A 15,139-nucleotide genomic window follows, 5' to 3' on the forward strand; every position below is an offset into this window, starting at 1 on the left:
AACATTATTCTTTATATGCCAAGTCAGCTGAAAGCCATTTAAGTGTGAAGAAACTCATCTGAATTGTTCACGGAGATTGCACACTCGGGCACGGAGGTTTTACGTGAAATCCAGCAGGAAGTGTGTCATGTTGAAATTACATGTTGTGTTATCTAAGCTTGTGGTTTAATAGTCAACTCTTCTAAATAAAATAAGTTATGTTTTAAAACGGATGATTTTTTTTTTTCATTACAGGCCTGAGGGACCAAAATAGCTTGTTGCAATAACACAAGCATGCCGGCAGGACTTCAGCTGCTTTACGATTGCACTTCAGTTTCCTGTTTTTCAATAGTTTTAAATGAAAGAATAACTAAAAAAAAGAAAATTGTGCGTTTACAGTTTTAAAACTGACTCTCTATTATCAGTGCAAAGGCTGCTCTGTTTAAGGACAGTAAGAGGATGGAGGTCATGCCTGTAGCTCTAAGGCTCATTAGTCAGAGTGGACAGAGCGTGAGGATGAGTGGGGTAGAAGACGAAAGGCAGAACTCTATGAGGACAAGCAAAGAGTAAAAGCATGGAGTAGAGGGCACGGAAGAGCCATTAATTTACAAATGTAGGTTTGTTTGAGGATTCTTTGAGGGAAAGGAAATCCACATTAGTGCTAAGAAAAGTGTGATTTGAAAGCACAAAAGTAATTATGTGCAATACAGAAACTCATGGCGTTGTCTGAACGAGCAAACAGCATCAGCGGGTGAGTAAGGTCATGTGGGAGTTATATATCTTCATACAGACATATATGCTCCAGGGTTCTCCAGCTAATCCTAATTAATCCTTTAGGATAATTATGTTTTATCACCTATGTAATCGCACAGCCACAGTAACACTGTCACTATTAGTCATGACACTTCAAATTAATGCATTTTTTTTTTTTTGCACAACTCTATGTGGACTGTATTTTCACACAAACATGGCACCCACGTTAGCTTAACATACGCACTTTATGTGAGTATTTGTGCGACTAAATGTAGCGATGCTGTTATTTTCAGCAGTGGTTCAAAGCTTTTTATGTGTGACGACTACAGATGAGCTTATGACGGAACCGTCAGATTGGCTTATGTGTCCCTCCACTCGTCAGATGTTTAGTGCTTATACTGACTGTAATATTGCACATAGTCATAAAAGTTTAGCTTGGCCATAAAATAATTTGCACATTTTTCTCTTTTTCTCAGTAGGCCTAGTGAAGTAATCAGTACAAATATACAGATGTGTTTATGAGTACCAAACATTATTTTTAGGTAAACCGCTGAGAATCAGAGGGATGCAATGAGATATGACATAACTATGATCAGTCAGAAATTCTGATAAACACTGAGACTCAGATCTTAAAAGCAGATAGAAAATTAGGATAGGTCTGTTTGTCTTCCAGTTTTTATGGAAACCCATTTGGAAATCACTGGATGCCTGAATGTTAGAATATTCTTCCTGTCCATACCTGATACTGTGCGCTCTTGGTTCACGTCTCTGACCTTTGTTACCACAGCTGAACTACTCTTGAGGACTACCTTCAGTCCATACGCACTTGTACTCTGGACACTGAAAGCACAAGTCATATTCAGAGGTAGTCGCTATGTTTGACAGCAATTGTACACAAAATGTACACGTAAAATTCATTTTCTCTTTTAAATCACATACTGCTGGTAAATCACAAGTAACCTATGAGATAAGAAACGTGTCACAGAGAAGAGCTGAAGCTGAAAACTGACAGTATTGTGGGCGTTCTTTTACGTCCCTCGAATGTGTATATTGGCATTGGCATTCCCTAGTGTTATTATCTGTTGACACAGAAGTTTGTCTAGAGAATGTTTACATGTTTGCCAAGTGGATATGTGAAGCTGCAGGCTGCTGTATCTGCATTGTTGTGGTGCTGTTTGCCCTCCTGTGGTTTATAGCTGGGGGCACGAGGCCTGTCGCATCCCACTGATTATGGCCCCAGAGTGCGTGTGTGTGTGTGTGTGTGTGTGTGTGTGTGTGTCTGTATGTATGATCATCGGTTTGTTTATCATGTCACTAACTTTGAATGTGATGTTTTTCTCTTGGTTGTGTGTGTCCGTGTTCATGCATCTGTTGTTTGCCAGTTTCATGTTGTTTGTGCTTGTTTGTGTGTTTGTCATTTCTGTTGCAGTCTTACTTGGAAAGCCAAAAAAAAAAAACCCAGAAACACACACACACACACACACACACACACACACACAAACACACACACACACGCCTACCTTATCATCTAATGCCAGCTAAAGCCAACTACTAAGGTCCACCCTAGTCTCTCTGTTTGTCACAGACTTTGTCACTCTCTCCCTCTAGCTCACTCCCTCTCTATCCCTCTGTCACCACGCACAAAAAACACACTAAGAAACACACACATGCACACACACCTACACACATATTCAGACAAACATATCCTTCTTTCCCCTGTGGCTGCCTGATTGAGGTTTCTTTGCCTCGCCCTTCAGATTTACTGTAATCGGTGAAGGAGGATGGCAGGAAAGAAATAGATGGAAAGTTAAATTGAAGGATGGGAGAGCAAAGAAGGGATAAAATGAGTGATCCAGTAAAATAAGAGAGGCTTAGGGAGCTGATCTGGGAGGGTGGGTGGAGGGGGTGATGTGGAAGTGAGAGAGGTAGTGACACGAGGTGGAGTAAAGGTTTGGTCTCAAAGAGGGATACAGTGATGCAACCAAAACCTTGGTTGGTTGCTAGCAGTGGTGAAATTGAGTACAGAGTACAGAAAACAGAGACTGTTTACCTTCAAAGTAAAAGTTGCACATTTTGAAGCATGTTGGTTGGAGAAATAAGCCACAACCTTTACTTTGGAGGTGAACGTTCTGTTCCAGTTTGTGTCAGTGATGGCGTAATACCACCCTGCACCACAAGATGGTACACTGAGTTAGTGTAACTTTAATTTAACCAGGCACATGAATACCTTTCAGTGGCAGCCGGGCAAAACCAAAAAATATCAAAAGTGAAACAGCAGCACACATCAAACAACATCAACACACTCAGAGGTAAAGCGCTGCCCCCTGGTGGTGAAAGGGTAATTACAAAATGTACCTTTAAGTATGATTTGAAACTTCCAATAAATACAAATTTTAGAAATCATAAAATTGTATAAATCATTTTTCTATGACCTTTTACCACAACTTCAGCTAATCAGATGATGCGATGGCAAAGAAGGAAAAAAAAACAGAAATCGGAGAATGATGAGCTTTGAAAGCTAGCAAGCCGCTAGTGAATGAAAAACTGAAAAAAGTCACCTTCAATAAAAAAGGATTGGGGGAACCGTTCATCTCATCACATTTGAACAGCATCCATAGCTGCAAACTCAGTGGCTTATAGTTTCTCATATGAGGCTGACTGGTCCAAACTTCCTGCTGCAATGAGTTTCTCCACCACTTCTGTCGCCTTTCTACAAAGGTCAGACATTTTACATGCACTTATGTACAGATGCATGTGCACCAGTCATTTTAACTTCCTTCAAAAAAAAAAAAGAAATCAGCTGCTATTGTCATTTCTGTGTTGAGGTCAGGCTGGAAGGCGAGAGAGAGAGAGAGACTCAGAGGCTGCTGAGGACAGAAAACAATTCCAATTAAAGAGAGATTACAGCTTCTGCCAGTCCACAGTGCAGCGTGACTTTACAACATCTGCCGTCAGCGGCTGATGATAAAACACCAAGTTTTAAAGATCAATTTGTCACTTTTCATCTCCTCCTACACCTCATTTACTTCCAAGGCTGAGGGCAGGAGGAGGCCAGAAGAGAAGGGGGGAGGAGGAAGGAGATGGAACTGCAGCCTTATTGCGAGAAAGAGGTGAGAGTGAGAGAGCTGACTTCTCTTTACGAGCACTTTTGATGATGTCATTTGGAATAAATCCTTCCCTCTGCCCCCTGGCATGGATTCCCGTTTTTGAGATAAGAGCTATTCATGCACACACAAACATGCACACACAAACATGCACACATTGCTTTAACAGCAATGGAGATCAAATCAATTCCTCATTTGTCCTGATTTTTTTTCTCCCTATGTGACACTAATGAGCTGTATCAAGCAGTTCTAAAACACAGATCCAGGAAGTTCAGGGTGGGATTTATCCCAATAAAATGTTTAGTCTGCATACAAGTTGTACATTGTAATATGTGTATAAGAAACCTTTTATTTTGTGTCATATTTCCACCACACATAACTGTTTGAAGCAGGAACCGTTTTGAAATATGTCCTTGGAGAAGTGAAGGTTAGAGAGCTAAACCTGATGTAAACAAAGCCAAACACACAGAAGGATTGCATGCTTAGGAAGAAGGTCTCACTTTCATAACCTTCTTTCTCTTTTTCACTTCTTTCTCACGCTGTTTTTATTCTGGCTCGATAAAAGTTTGAATCTGGGTTCAGCTTTGTTCGGGATTACATGTTTTAATAATAATAATGATGAATTTGCTTCACCCACACTGGTACATGACGGCTAATGATAGGGTGATGTGATGTCAATCGAGCACAGACTGTACACACTCACACAGTCAAACTCCGGATGAGTTTAAGGACTCTGATGTTAGTTTCAGGTTATTTTGATTAAAGTGTGAAGTTCATTTTGTAAGTTTTAGTCAGTCTAACAGTCAGAATGGAGGATCATCCAGGGTAGTCGACAACTTCTGAATCACAAGTCTTTAACCGATCAGGGTGCAGTGTTCTTAAATTCACAGTCAGATTGTTACAGTCCTGGGTCGTATGACCCAGCGCCTTGTGTTTTCTTGTATTTTGATATTCATTGTTTATAGTTAGTCCTTTTGGCATTAGGTCCTAGGTTCCTTAGTTGTAGTTATTATTCATTGTTTAGTAGATCTCCTTTGGGTCGTCTTCCCGTGTGTTAAAGTTCCCATTGTTGTTTATTGTGCCTTATGTGTCATGTTTCTGGTCTGCCTAGTTAATGCTGTCATGCCTGTGTCTTGTCATGTTTTCCTGTTTATTTTGAAAGTCCAGTTTTCATGTCGTTGTGTTTTAGTTTACATTTCCTGTGCATCATTATGTTCATCCTAGTCAGCTGTTTCCTCATGTGTCTCCACTTCCCCTGATCACCTCATGTGTGTATTTAAGTCCTTTGTCTCTTACTGTTCATTGTCAGGGCGTCTGATCATGATAACCTTTTGTTATCATGGTCAGTCATGGGTTTGTCATAGTTTTTCATAGTTTTTCATAGTTATGCTTGGTGTTTCATAGTTTCATGTTTTCAGCCGAAATAAAGGCTCGCCTTCTGTTTGCAAACCAGCTCCTTGCCTCCAGTGTCTGCTTTTGGGTCCGCTTTAACAAACACACCGGCGCTCCCCGGCGTGACACAGATCCACCACTCCCTTGCCGTGTCCAGTTTCAAGCAACCAAGATGGTGAAGGTGAAAAAACACAGCTTAAGGCTTCATAACAGGACTTTACTCACCAGTGAGTGACATCACATCTTTTATACTCTCTATGGTAGCAGGGGACTTGGGTAGAAGTGGATATAGGTGCAACAGTGAGGATGTTTTGTGACAACTTCTGTTTTTGCCTCTCTGGGTGTCTCCTGCCTCACAGCTCAGTGTTGTACAGAGTTATATGTCAAAATACACCAAAATGGAGGATGAGGGGTTGAGGATGGAGTATGTAGTTACCACTGGTTAGCATCATTACTCTATCAGTACTCACAAACTTTGATTGACAGAGTAAACACACAAACACAAACCAGCGTATTTGTTCTAACATCTTTTTCAAAGTCTTCTCTGCATGAATCCTTGACATGAAAACATTTTTGAGACCTCCTGATCTATGACTTGCATTTCAAAGGACGAAAGGTTCGCGGATGGCAGATGAGTACACCTTGCAAGGCGACCTTTCTCTTCAGCGTATGAAACAGACAGAGCACAGATCGGTGCCTAGATGGGAGCAGATGGAGTGTGAGTTTCTCCTAAGAGTGCGCAGAGAGAACGAGAAGTGAGATAATAGCTCACAGCTAATCCACTGCACACTAAAAACTCATTACTTCTTAAGAAGGAAACAAAAAACTTGCTCCCCGAGATGGAAAGAAATACTCTGCTGAAGGTGAAGACCTTGGCACAGCCTGCCTGATTTTCCTCATGTGTGCAGTTTCTTTTATGTGCGGTTCAGCAGATTTGACTCGTTTTTATTGACGGGGAGCTTTGTACCAGCCTGGCAGTGGGCACCTGCAGCTCCCAGGACACCCACTAACTTAACAGCCAAATGTTTGAACACATGATGAACACATTGCTACGGAACCTGTCAAAAACACAAAACAGGAAGCTTCGTAAGTACAAATAATAAATATTTTACATGTGTAGACTTTGCGATGTCATATTAATCATCAGTGCCATTGAATTATAAGTATTCTATGGGTTTTTCTTTGCCTGAATCATAACAATTTCTTAACGAATTTGTCTAGGATCATATAGACTGGAACACAAGTAGCTGTGTGTTTTACATCAGTGATGGTTGCTTTTACATCGCTGAAGAGAGAAGCAACAGCAAGTAGGAAGATCTCCAAAAAAGTTTCAGGTATTTGAGATTAAAAGAAATTTGCTGTTCAGAGGAGCGATGAAAGTATATTTTTTTAAAAAGTCCTTGTCATCTGCACTTGTCATTGTGCCTCTGATGATGATCATTGCCAGAAGTGGGAGACAAAAGCTGTGCACTCAAGGTTTAAAAGAAGATTATGCACCCATTTCACCTTGCATTTCACTTGATTATTCAGTAAATGCCTCCAGATTGCTTTGATGCTACCCTGACTAGTAACAGGGAGCATTATGCTGCTCCTGTTTTTGCATGATGTAACTTGGGATGATTGGTTACAACAGCCTTTAGGGCACTACGTCAAACTGCAACCCAACTGTGATCTTCAGCTACCTCTAAGAAGATGTTAGCTAAGGATCTGGAGATCATGGCGGAAGAAGAATCGGGGAAAAGGTGGCAAGCAGGACGTCCAGTAACAGTAATTTTCAAACTGGCTTTTAGTTTGTTTTTTTAGAGCTTCATGAAACAAAAGTCTGCGAGACAGACAATGAGCTGATCTTTTTGCTGTGGGAAAAGTAATATTAGCATGCTTGCTTTGTCTTACCGTAATACACTAGCATTGCATTTCAGTTTCACTGCGTTTGACCAGCGACTAGCTCTCCAAATCTTTTAACTTGTTAAAAACATGCATGTGTAGCTGTCCATATGGTGGGCAGTGGAGGGCTGCCAGGATGGGATTTCTGAGTCTTACAGTGGTGTAAAAATGAATCACAATTCAAACATGTGGGGGTATCCAGCTGTAAAACTGTATGGCCTTAAAAAGACATTTTGCAAGAAATGAAATTCAATCCCCAAATTTAACATTTTAATAACAAATACCTGCTCGTCAAAGAATTGTGATGTTTAAAATAAATAACTAAAGCTTGATTTGTGCGTTTCACTTGATTACTCTGTAAATGATTAATTAGTAGTTTCCATCCAAATGTTTTTAATGTTCTATATAATGAATGCACTTATTTGGAGAGACCTCCTTGTAGAAAAGTGGAGTAGACAGGTTTTTGTCTCCTATAGGAATGTAAAGGCTAAAGAGTGCATGGAAGAAGAAGAAGAAGCCATTGTAGCATAGTCATCCACATAGTGAACCACTGACAAAAAATAAAATTAAATAAAAAAATGTCCAACTGGCAAAATGACAAGTTCACAAAATGACACCAAATACCAGAAGCATCATTTTAAATCCAGCATCCAGCGAAAATGTTGCCATTCTGTTATATATTCATGAATAAAGACAATCAGAAAATACATTCGCCACCATACATTATGTACTACATTACGTTTCAGAGAAATTTACTGTGATTCATATTAAAATATGTTGGATCCTCCCTCGATAAAATAATTCACATCGTCATCGAGTTTTACGATTTATTTTTTTATTTTTTATTTTTTGCGTAACGTCGAAAACAGACACTCAGTTGGAGAGACTGCTCTGATCACAAAGCGACCTCCGCAAACGCAGCTTACATGTGCTTGAAAAGTCAAACAGCCTTTCGGTACCTTTGCTGTTCAGGGGGAAGGTGGACCACTTTCATTCTTTGAACTGTCCAACGAATCATCACGAACCATCCGCTGCTTTGTGAAACCCATCTCCGTCATTTCACCTTCCACTACACTGTCTGCATATTCCTAACAAGTTCATAGTCCTTCAAAATTCATTACTCTGTTTTGGTATTCACATGTTCAGGGAGTCACTGCAGCACAAGCCATTAGAAAATCACCCCCGTGCCTGCACGCGGGAATGAAATTATTTAAGATTAGATTGTGCCTTGATTATCTTTTCTCCCTCAGGTGGAAAATGTGCGTTCAGCATCTCGTGATAAGGAGTCGCTGCAGAGTCCCGGTCAAAAGGCATCTCTGTGTTTTTGATGGGTAAGACTGAAAAACGATAAAAACGTTTTTAACTCGTCTTGGTGAAAAGTTTGAACTTCTTCGAACATAAAATGCCCCTTTGGCCGCACTGGTTTAAAATCCGCGTTAGAAATCATGAGCTCACTGAAGTATGCGCCACAGGGGCCAACTGCGCCATGCGCGCAAAGACCAACCAGCAGATGTGGAAGAAATGCGCAAAAAAGCACCAAAGCGCAAAACAGGAAAGAAAAAGAGAGAAATTCTTGAGATATGACAATCCAATAATGTTTGCGTGGAAAGGGGGGGTGTTGGATACAAAAGTAATCACTTTGGAGAGTAATTAAACCTCTACAAGAAGCAGAAACATCGGCGGACTCACACTCATCACATCCGTCGTTACAGCGGATAAAAAGGGAAGAACTTACCTCCCAGCGCTTGTTTCATAACGAAATTCATGATGATGGCTTTTAATTCCCTGCCTTCCTTATCCGAGCGATGTTACATTCAATAGTTGCGGAAGATGAGAAGTCCTTTGTTGCCAGATCTGCAAATTAAAACGACAAGCACATTAAGCACGGAGACGTGTATTCAGCTTAGGCTACAGTCGACGCTCTTTATACTACATTTGTTAAGCTGAAATATGAAACGGTGATTTCTGAAATGTTTGCAAGAGGTGCTTTTGCGTGTAAAACACATTTCTTCGATGCGCCAACTGAAGGGCACCGAGGTCAATGGTTCGAACACAAAAGCGCCAAACATGTCACAACTACTGACCAGCTCAGAAACTACTGCTCGCGGTTTATCTGCCAACGTTTTGCTTTAAAATATTTTCCAGGACAGCTGACGGTCGTTCAAACCGTGTACGGCTGAGCTTTGCCTGCAGTCAGAGCACTTCTGAGAAAGTGCACCGTGAAAGACCCTCAGTCTGGCAGGACGGTCTGCTGTCACGCATGTGAATCCCGGACTAAACCACTCCTGTGTATTTTTCCTGATCATGTGGTAAAACTTTCCATCCTCCATTGGAGGGACGTGGACTCAGCCATCCCGCTTCAGCAATAGAAAAAAGAAAAAGCTACTCGCACGTTAATGAAGCAGAAATATCGAGCTATGCACGCATGTCTACAGCTGAAATTGCAGTTGGAACATATGTTCAAAATGACCCCCCTTTTATGCATGCATGTGCTGGGATTGTGTGAAAGGAGAGGCACACATGCACTTCCTAGTAGCTACGAGCCTGGTTTCAGCACCACGGCGAGTGGATAGCTCCCTAAACCGTTGGCTTGTGTTGAAGCAGCCGCATCAAGCGTCGATTTACCTCCGTCCGGCGCCTGAATGAAATTCTCTTGGCACACTCACACACCGAGCACGGATCGAGGAGCAGAGCTTCAGCTGCAGTACCCTCCGGAACGAACTTATCCTGCAGCAGGCAACAGCAGCACGGGCTAATCTAACTGCTCGTTCCTTGCATCTCCGTCTCCCGGGGCTGGAAAAAGGACGTCCTTGGTGCTTCCTCCTGCTTGCCGCTTCGTCTTCCTGCACTCACTCACTCACTCACACTCACACGTAGAGAGAAGGAGGAGGAGTGGAGGGGGTGGCGGTTTGCGGAGGGTGAAGCAGCTGCCGTTAACACTGTGATGGGAAGCAGCGAATGAATCACATGGAGGGATGGAGAGAGAAACGTCCCACTAACGTCCCCCTGACCGATAGAGAGAGATCAATTATTCAGCCCTGACGCTGGCTGGCTGCTCGGTCCTACAGCCCGCCCTCCCATCTCTGAAACGAGAAGGGGGACTCGGTGTGTGCTTAAAACGGTGGTGCAAAATATCAGCTATAGGCTGGGGGTGTTAGGAGACACAACATTTCTCGCTTCTTGGTTTGGAGGTGTCGTTTTGTTTGAGGTGACCCACATTTGGTTTGCATTCAGGTGTCCCCATGTGTGTGTGTGTGGGGGGGGGGGGGGGGGGTCACATCATGTTCCAGATTTCTGGCTACCACTATGTTCGTTCCTTCCTTTTAAATTATATCCACTTCTCTCTTTAAACAGCGTCAGTGTCGTGCACAGACTCTGTAAGGGACACGGACCTAAGGGGGAAGAAGGCACCTCTGCTGTTTTACATTCATTCATGCTGTGGATCGCGGCGGGTGGGGGGGTGCTCCAGTATTCAAGGATATGCAAAAAAAACAAAAGACAAAACAGAAACAGGTCCTTTATGTCCAAGAGAGTGGTGTGTGTCACTGTAATACTACCCTGCACACAAAGAGATTTTCTACTCTTACCTTTAATTTGACTTGTTTGTGTAAGTGTGGGATGTACTTGGCAGGAAAATAAAAAACTAAATGAACATAAACAACATAAGGCATAAGTGTGCAGGCGGGAAAGAAAGGGAGTGCCTCACAAAGAATTAGGCTTTGAAGTAAAGCGGGAAGTAAAATGAAAGAAAGACCAAGTCATGAAAAGAGCAGAGACACACAGACACGGGGGACGCAACACGAAAAAGGAAAACACTCAGCAAAGAATGAGGTAAGCAAAAATTACCAGGGATAATTACAAAGACCATGACAGTGTTGTAGAGTTTGTTTTATATTGAATTTGTCATTCAGGAAAGACTTTCACCAACATCTGGTCTACTAAATAGAAAGATTGATGCTTTTTTGCTTTTTTTTTCATCTGCATGGAAACAAAAGTTTGTATTTCATCTTTATTGGAAATCAAATGCTGATTGAAACTTTAATCATATAGGATTAGTTTAAAGATTTATGGATGTAGTGATGAAGGGTTGGTGCAGCAGAGGAGGATGGCATGACCAGGGCGACCTTGAGACTGATTATCTGCTGTGGAGACCGCTACACGGAGGAGGAGGAGGAAGAAGAAGAAGAAGACTATGCTGATTTGATGATGTTTACTTTTCACAGCAAGTGAAAAGTAAACGCATGTCTCCTGCAGGTCTGGGGGACCTTTGAGAATATGTGGAGGCATAGTTTACAGATTTTATAATGCTGTAAGGAATTTAAGGACTTTGATAGCAGTTCCATCCATCCATTTTCTTCTTCTTATCCAGGTCACAGGGGTGTGGAGCCTATTCTATCTTGAGAGCAATTCATCTTCTGAAAAATAATCCAAGTTCTATTAGAATTTTACACATAGAAATGATAGACAAGCTCTCTTGGCCTCAGGAGCCTTGATTTTGACATTTTTTTGTAAAGTCGTCCCTTGCTATTTACCAATGGTTTAAATTCCAGGAGCACCCAGGAAAGTAATCGGGCCATTTTTATTTTCTACCCTGAGAGTGCTGTTTTATTGGATAGGTGCACTGATTTTAGGTATTTTCATAGCTTTTATGTCACGATCTGCAGATGCAGATCATGTATTCGAAGCGGGGACCCAAATGCAGATGCTTGGACTCAAGTTAGCAGAAGCTAGCCGTTTATTAAGGCTGCACAAAAATACAAAACGAAGGCAAGAATAAGACCCTTACTAACAGTAAACTAACGCTAAGAACTTGGATCGTGGCAGGGAAACATGGAGGGAGAACTGACGATCTGACAAAAAGCAAGGGGAGACTGGGACACACAATGCAGGTGTTTAGGAGAGTGGAGACAGCAGGGAAACGAAGCTGGCACAAATTAGACACAAATAGGGAGAGCAAAACTGAATATAACACATATGAGATGAGGTACTGTCAAAATAAAACAGGAAGTGACACGTATACGTGAGCTGACACTAGGATGGGGACAGCAAACAGTGGAAGACATGACAGGCTGAGGAGACAAGGAGGAAACACTAGGAAACAGGTCAGGAGACGAAACACAAAGGCATGACTTAGACACAGGAAGGGTGAGCGATATAAACAGCGAGAGAGAGAGGGGGCAAACAGAGACATGACTGGGGAAAGACACATAAAAACAGAGGACATGACAGATTCTCACTGGAGACACAGGGACGAGACAAAGATACAAAAGGAACCCAATATGAACCAAAAAACCCCAAATTCAGGGACAGTAGAAGAACTGAACTAAAGAACTAAACTGAAGACTAAGCTGTATAGAGCTTAAATAATCATTATAATACAAAGAAAGAATCAAAAATACAAAACAAACTCAAAATGCTGGGTATTTCTCTTTTTATTTTTTTAAATCACCTGTCTTGTGTTCATTAGCGTTTACTTTTTCCCTGTGTTAATTTGCATGACGTGCTCTGCATATTTTTTGCCTGATTTATATCCAGAAACTTTATTTTGTGTGTCTTGAATGTTTGTGTTTCTCTTGTGTGTTTTCAGGTCAGCATTTTACCCGCCCTTTCATTTGAAACCTCCTTGTTTTCTAATATTTTGGGTGCCTTGCTTGAACTTTACTTGGACTTATCTTGTTTTCTCCTTTAGCTGTTTTTCAGCATCCATCAGTTGATTAGTAATTTTGGTATTTTACAGCCTGTTTCTTTGTGCATTTCAGGAAGATTTTGGAAAGAACCCTGCAACATAAAACCAGGGGTTCAAAAAAGGATCATGTTAATGTGAAGAAAGTCACAACCACACCGCTCTGACCTCTCAAAGCTTTTTTAAAAATAGATGCAACTAAAATCAGATCTTCACCGGATTTAAGGTCTACTCTAGTGTGAAGGCAAACATACACCAGTTAATAAAGCCTGGTGTATTTGTCTTGCAAATAAAGATGATTAAATGATCATTGTTGTATTGTTTTTGTTGCTTTGATTTTATAACTATATATCCACCTGTGTAGTGAATGGGACTCTTTCATTCAGCTTCATTCTACTGAATTATATTCAGCTTTTCTTATTGCTCTGTTTGATGGGAAAATAATGAGCCTCCACTGATTTGCACATCATTTTGTTCACAATATGAATGTCAGTCACTGATGACACAAGTATATATTTTCTCTCTCTTCAAATCAATTTAATTTTTTTTCCCTTTTCTTCTCTTAACTCATGTCAGACCCTAAATTTCACCCATAAAATTAGTTTAAGCTCTGTTTAAAGAGAGAAATCTACCTTCAGCTATTTTTTTTTTATTGATTGCTGTGTCTTTAGCATTTGACATGCTGACCGAGGCCTGTAGAACTGAGATGTAGCTCTTGTTTTTTTTGCAGTTTCTCTGAGCATTGCACAGTCTGACCTTAGGATAGATTCGCAGGGACATCTATTCCTTAGAAGACTGGCAGCCGTCTTGAATGTTTCTCACTTGTCAGTGATCCTTTATGCTGAAGAATGAACTGCAGATTATTTGGAAATGGCCTTACAACACTTCTCATACTGACAGGCGGCAGCAATTGCTTCTTTAAGCCTGTTGCAGATGTCTTTCCTCCCTGTCATCATGTTAACACACACCTGAATGCTCCAGATAAGAAAACTGCAAAACGTCTGCTTTCATAGCAGTGCTCACACTCACTGATGATCAGTTAATCAAGTGTATTTGATTAACAGCACCTGCCTACTATTTATGCTTTTCGTTTTGAAGCAGTAAGGATGTATTTGATTTTTTCAAACAATGTTTCTGCATTTTGTCGTATTTTTTACAAAAACATAATTACATGGCGCATATGATGTATTTTGTAGTTCATCTGAGGTTTTGTTTAAATAATTTTAAGACATCCTGAGATGCACATTATTCTTTATTATGTCCTGATTATGTTCTTGTATTTTATTTGTGACCACGATTTCTCTCTCAGAGAAATGTAATGGCAGTGACTGTACCAAAACTGTGCTGGCAACATACCCCCATATCAATACAAAAACCCAACAGATTCTCTCACTGAAGGTCTTCGGCATGTGTGCAATTCGCTTTAATTCGTCGCCCATCTGTATCCACCTGTTTCCCCAACTTGTAATAAGAAGTCACATGTATCATTTTATACATTTAGAACATTTGTATATGAAATTTTAACATTGTGTTCAGTACACGTTAGATGTAACCCTACCTCTGTCTACCGAGCGAGCTTGAAGCCTGGCAGACGTTATATGATTTATATTGAGCCTGCTTCAGTCCATAATGCCACTTGAGCCCTTTTTGTTCCCAGTTCATAACATTTTTTCTTATCTGGATCTTGCTTTCAGGGAGGTTTAACCTGCTAGGCGTATCTCCCAACATAATACAGTATTAAATTTTATCTTGATAGATGATGTGCTCTGCAAATTTATGCAAAGCTCTGACACTAAAACTTCCACGTCTTACATGCTTTCAGATGTTCCTCATTTAGCATCCCATTCAGCATTCAAACTTGCTCTTTGCTTTGCATGATTTGTATGTAAAATCATGCCAATATGAGGCCCTTCACCATTCAGCTGTATTGCAGGGACTTGACATGTTTCCTGGAATTAGGCTTCATGTAGAGAATTTTAATCCCTGCTTTCGTTTTATCTTACTTGCTCACCTATTTGAGGATTCTCAGTAACAAAAGGTTGAGCAGTCTGCCAAACTCAGGTAATTAGTCTTTCTCAGTTTTCACGAATACTGTACTCAGATGGGTGAAAATTCTACCAATTTTCTAGGTTATGTGTTTAACTGCATATACATGAAGCTTGATTTTCACAGAAGTCACTGCCAGTGAAAAGATATAACAGCAAACTGGAAGGAATATTGTGTCCAAAGCTTTTCCTTGGGTTAAAGCATCACATAGAATGCATTTGGCTGTCCTTGGAGAGGCTTCAGCATAAAGGAGAGAGTATGTAAACCTTGTCTTTTAGTTTTATAACAGGTGTTGTTT

General features: G+C 40.9%; 1 protein-coding gene across 2 annotated transcripts in view; it reads right to left on the minus strand.

Annotated features, from left to right (window-relative positions):
• Positions 1–10,136, minus strand: part of LOC120720455 (complexin-2-like) — a 67,647-nt gene extending 57,511 nt beyond the window's left edge. The window contains exons 1-2 of one of the 2 annotated variants that reach the window (XM_040010140.1): positions 9,738–10,136; positions 8,848–8,966 (exon numbers count right to left, since the gene is read on the minus strand). In XM_040010140.1, coding sequence (XP_039866074.1) covers positions 8,848–8,878 — 31 coding nt within the window. In that variant the 5' untranslated portion in view covers positions 8,879–8,966; positions 9,738–10,136. Of the gene's footprint in view, positions 1–8,847; positions 8,967–9,196; positions 9,713–9,737 lie in introns of those variants that run through there. The other variant, XM_040010141.1, reaches the window with a different exon arrangement.
• Positions 10,137–15,139: the final 5,003 nt, after the last annotated feature.

This window comes from Simochromis diagramma, unplaced genomic scaffold, assembly GCF_900408965.1.
Source record: "Simochromis diagramma unplaced genomic scaffold, fSimDia1.1 OVJJ01000585.1, whole genome shotgun sequence".
NCBI lineage: Eukaryota > Metazoa > Chordata > Actinopteri > Cichliformes > Cichlidae > Simochromis > Simochromis diagramma.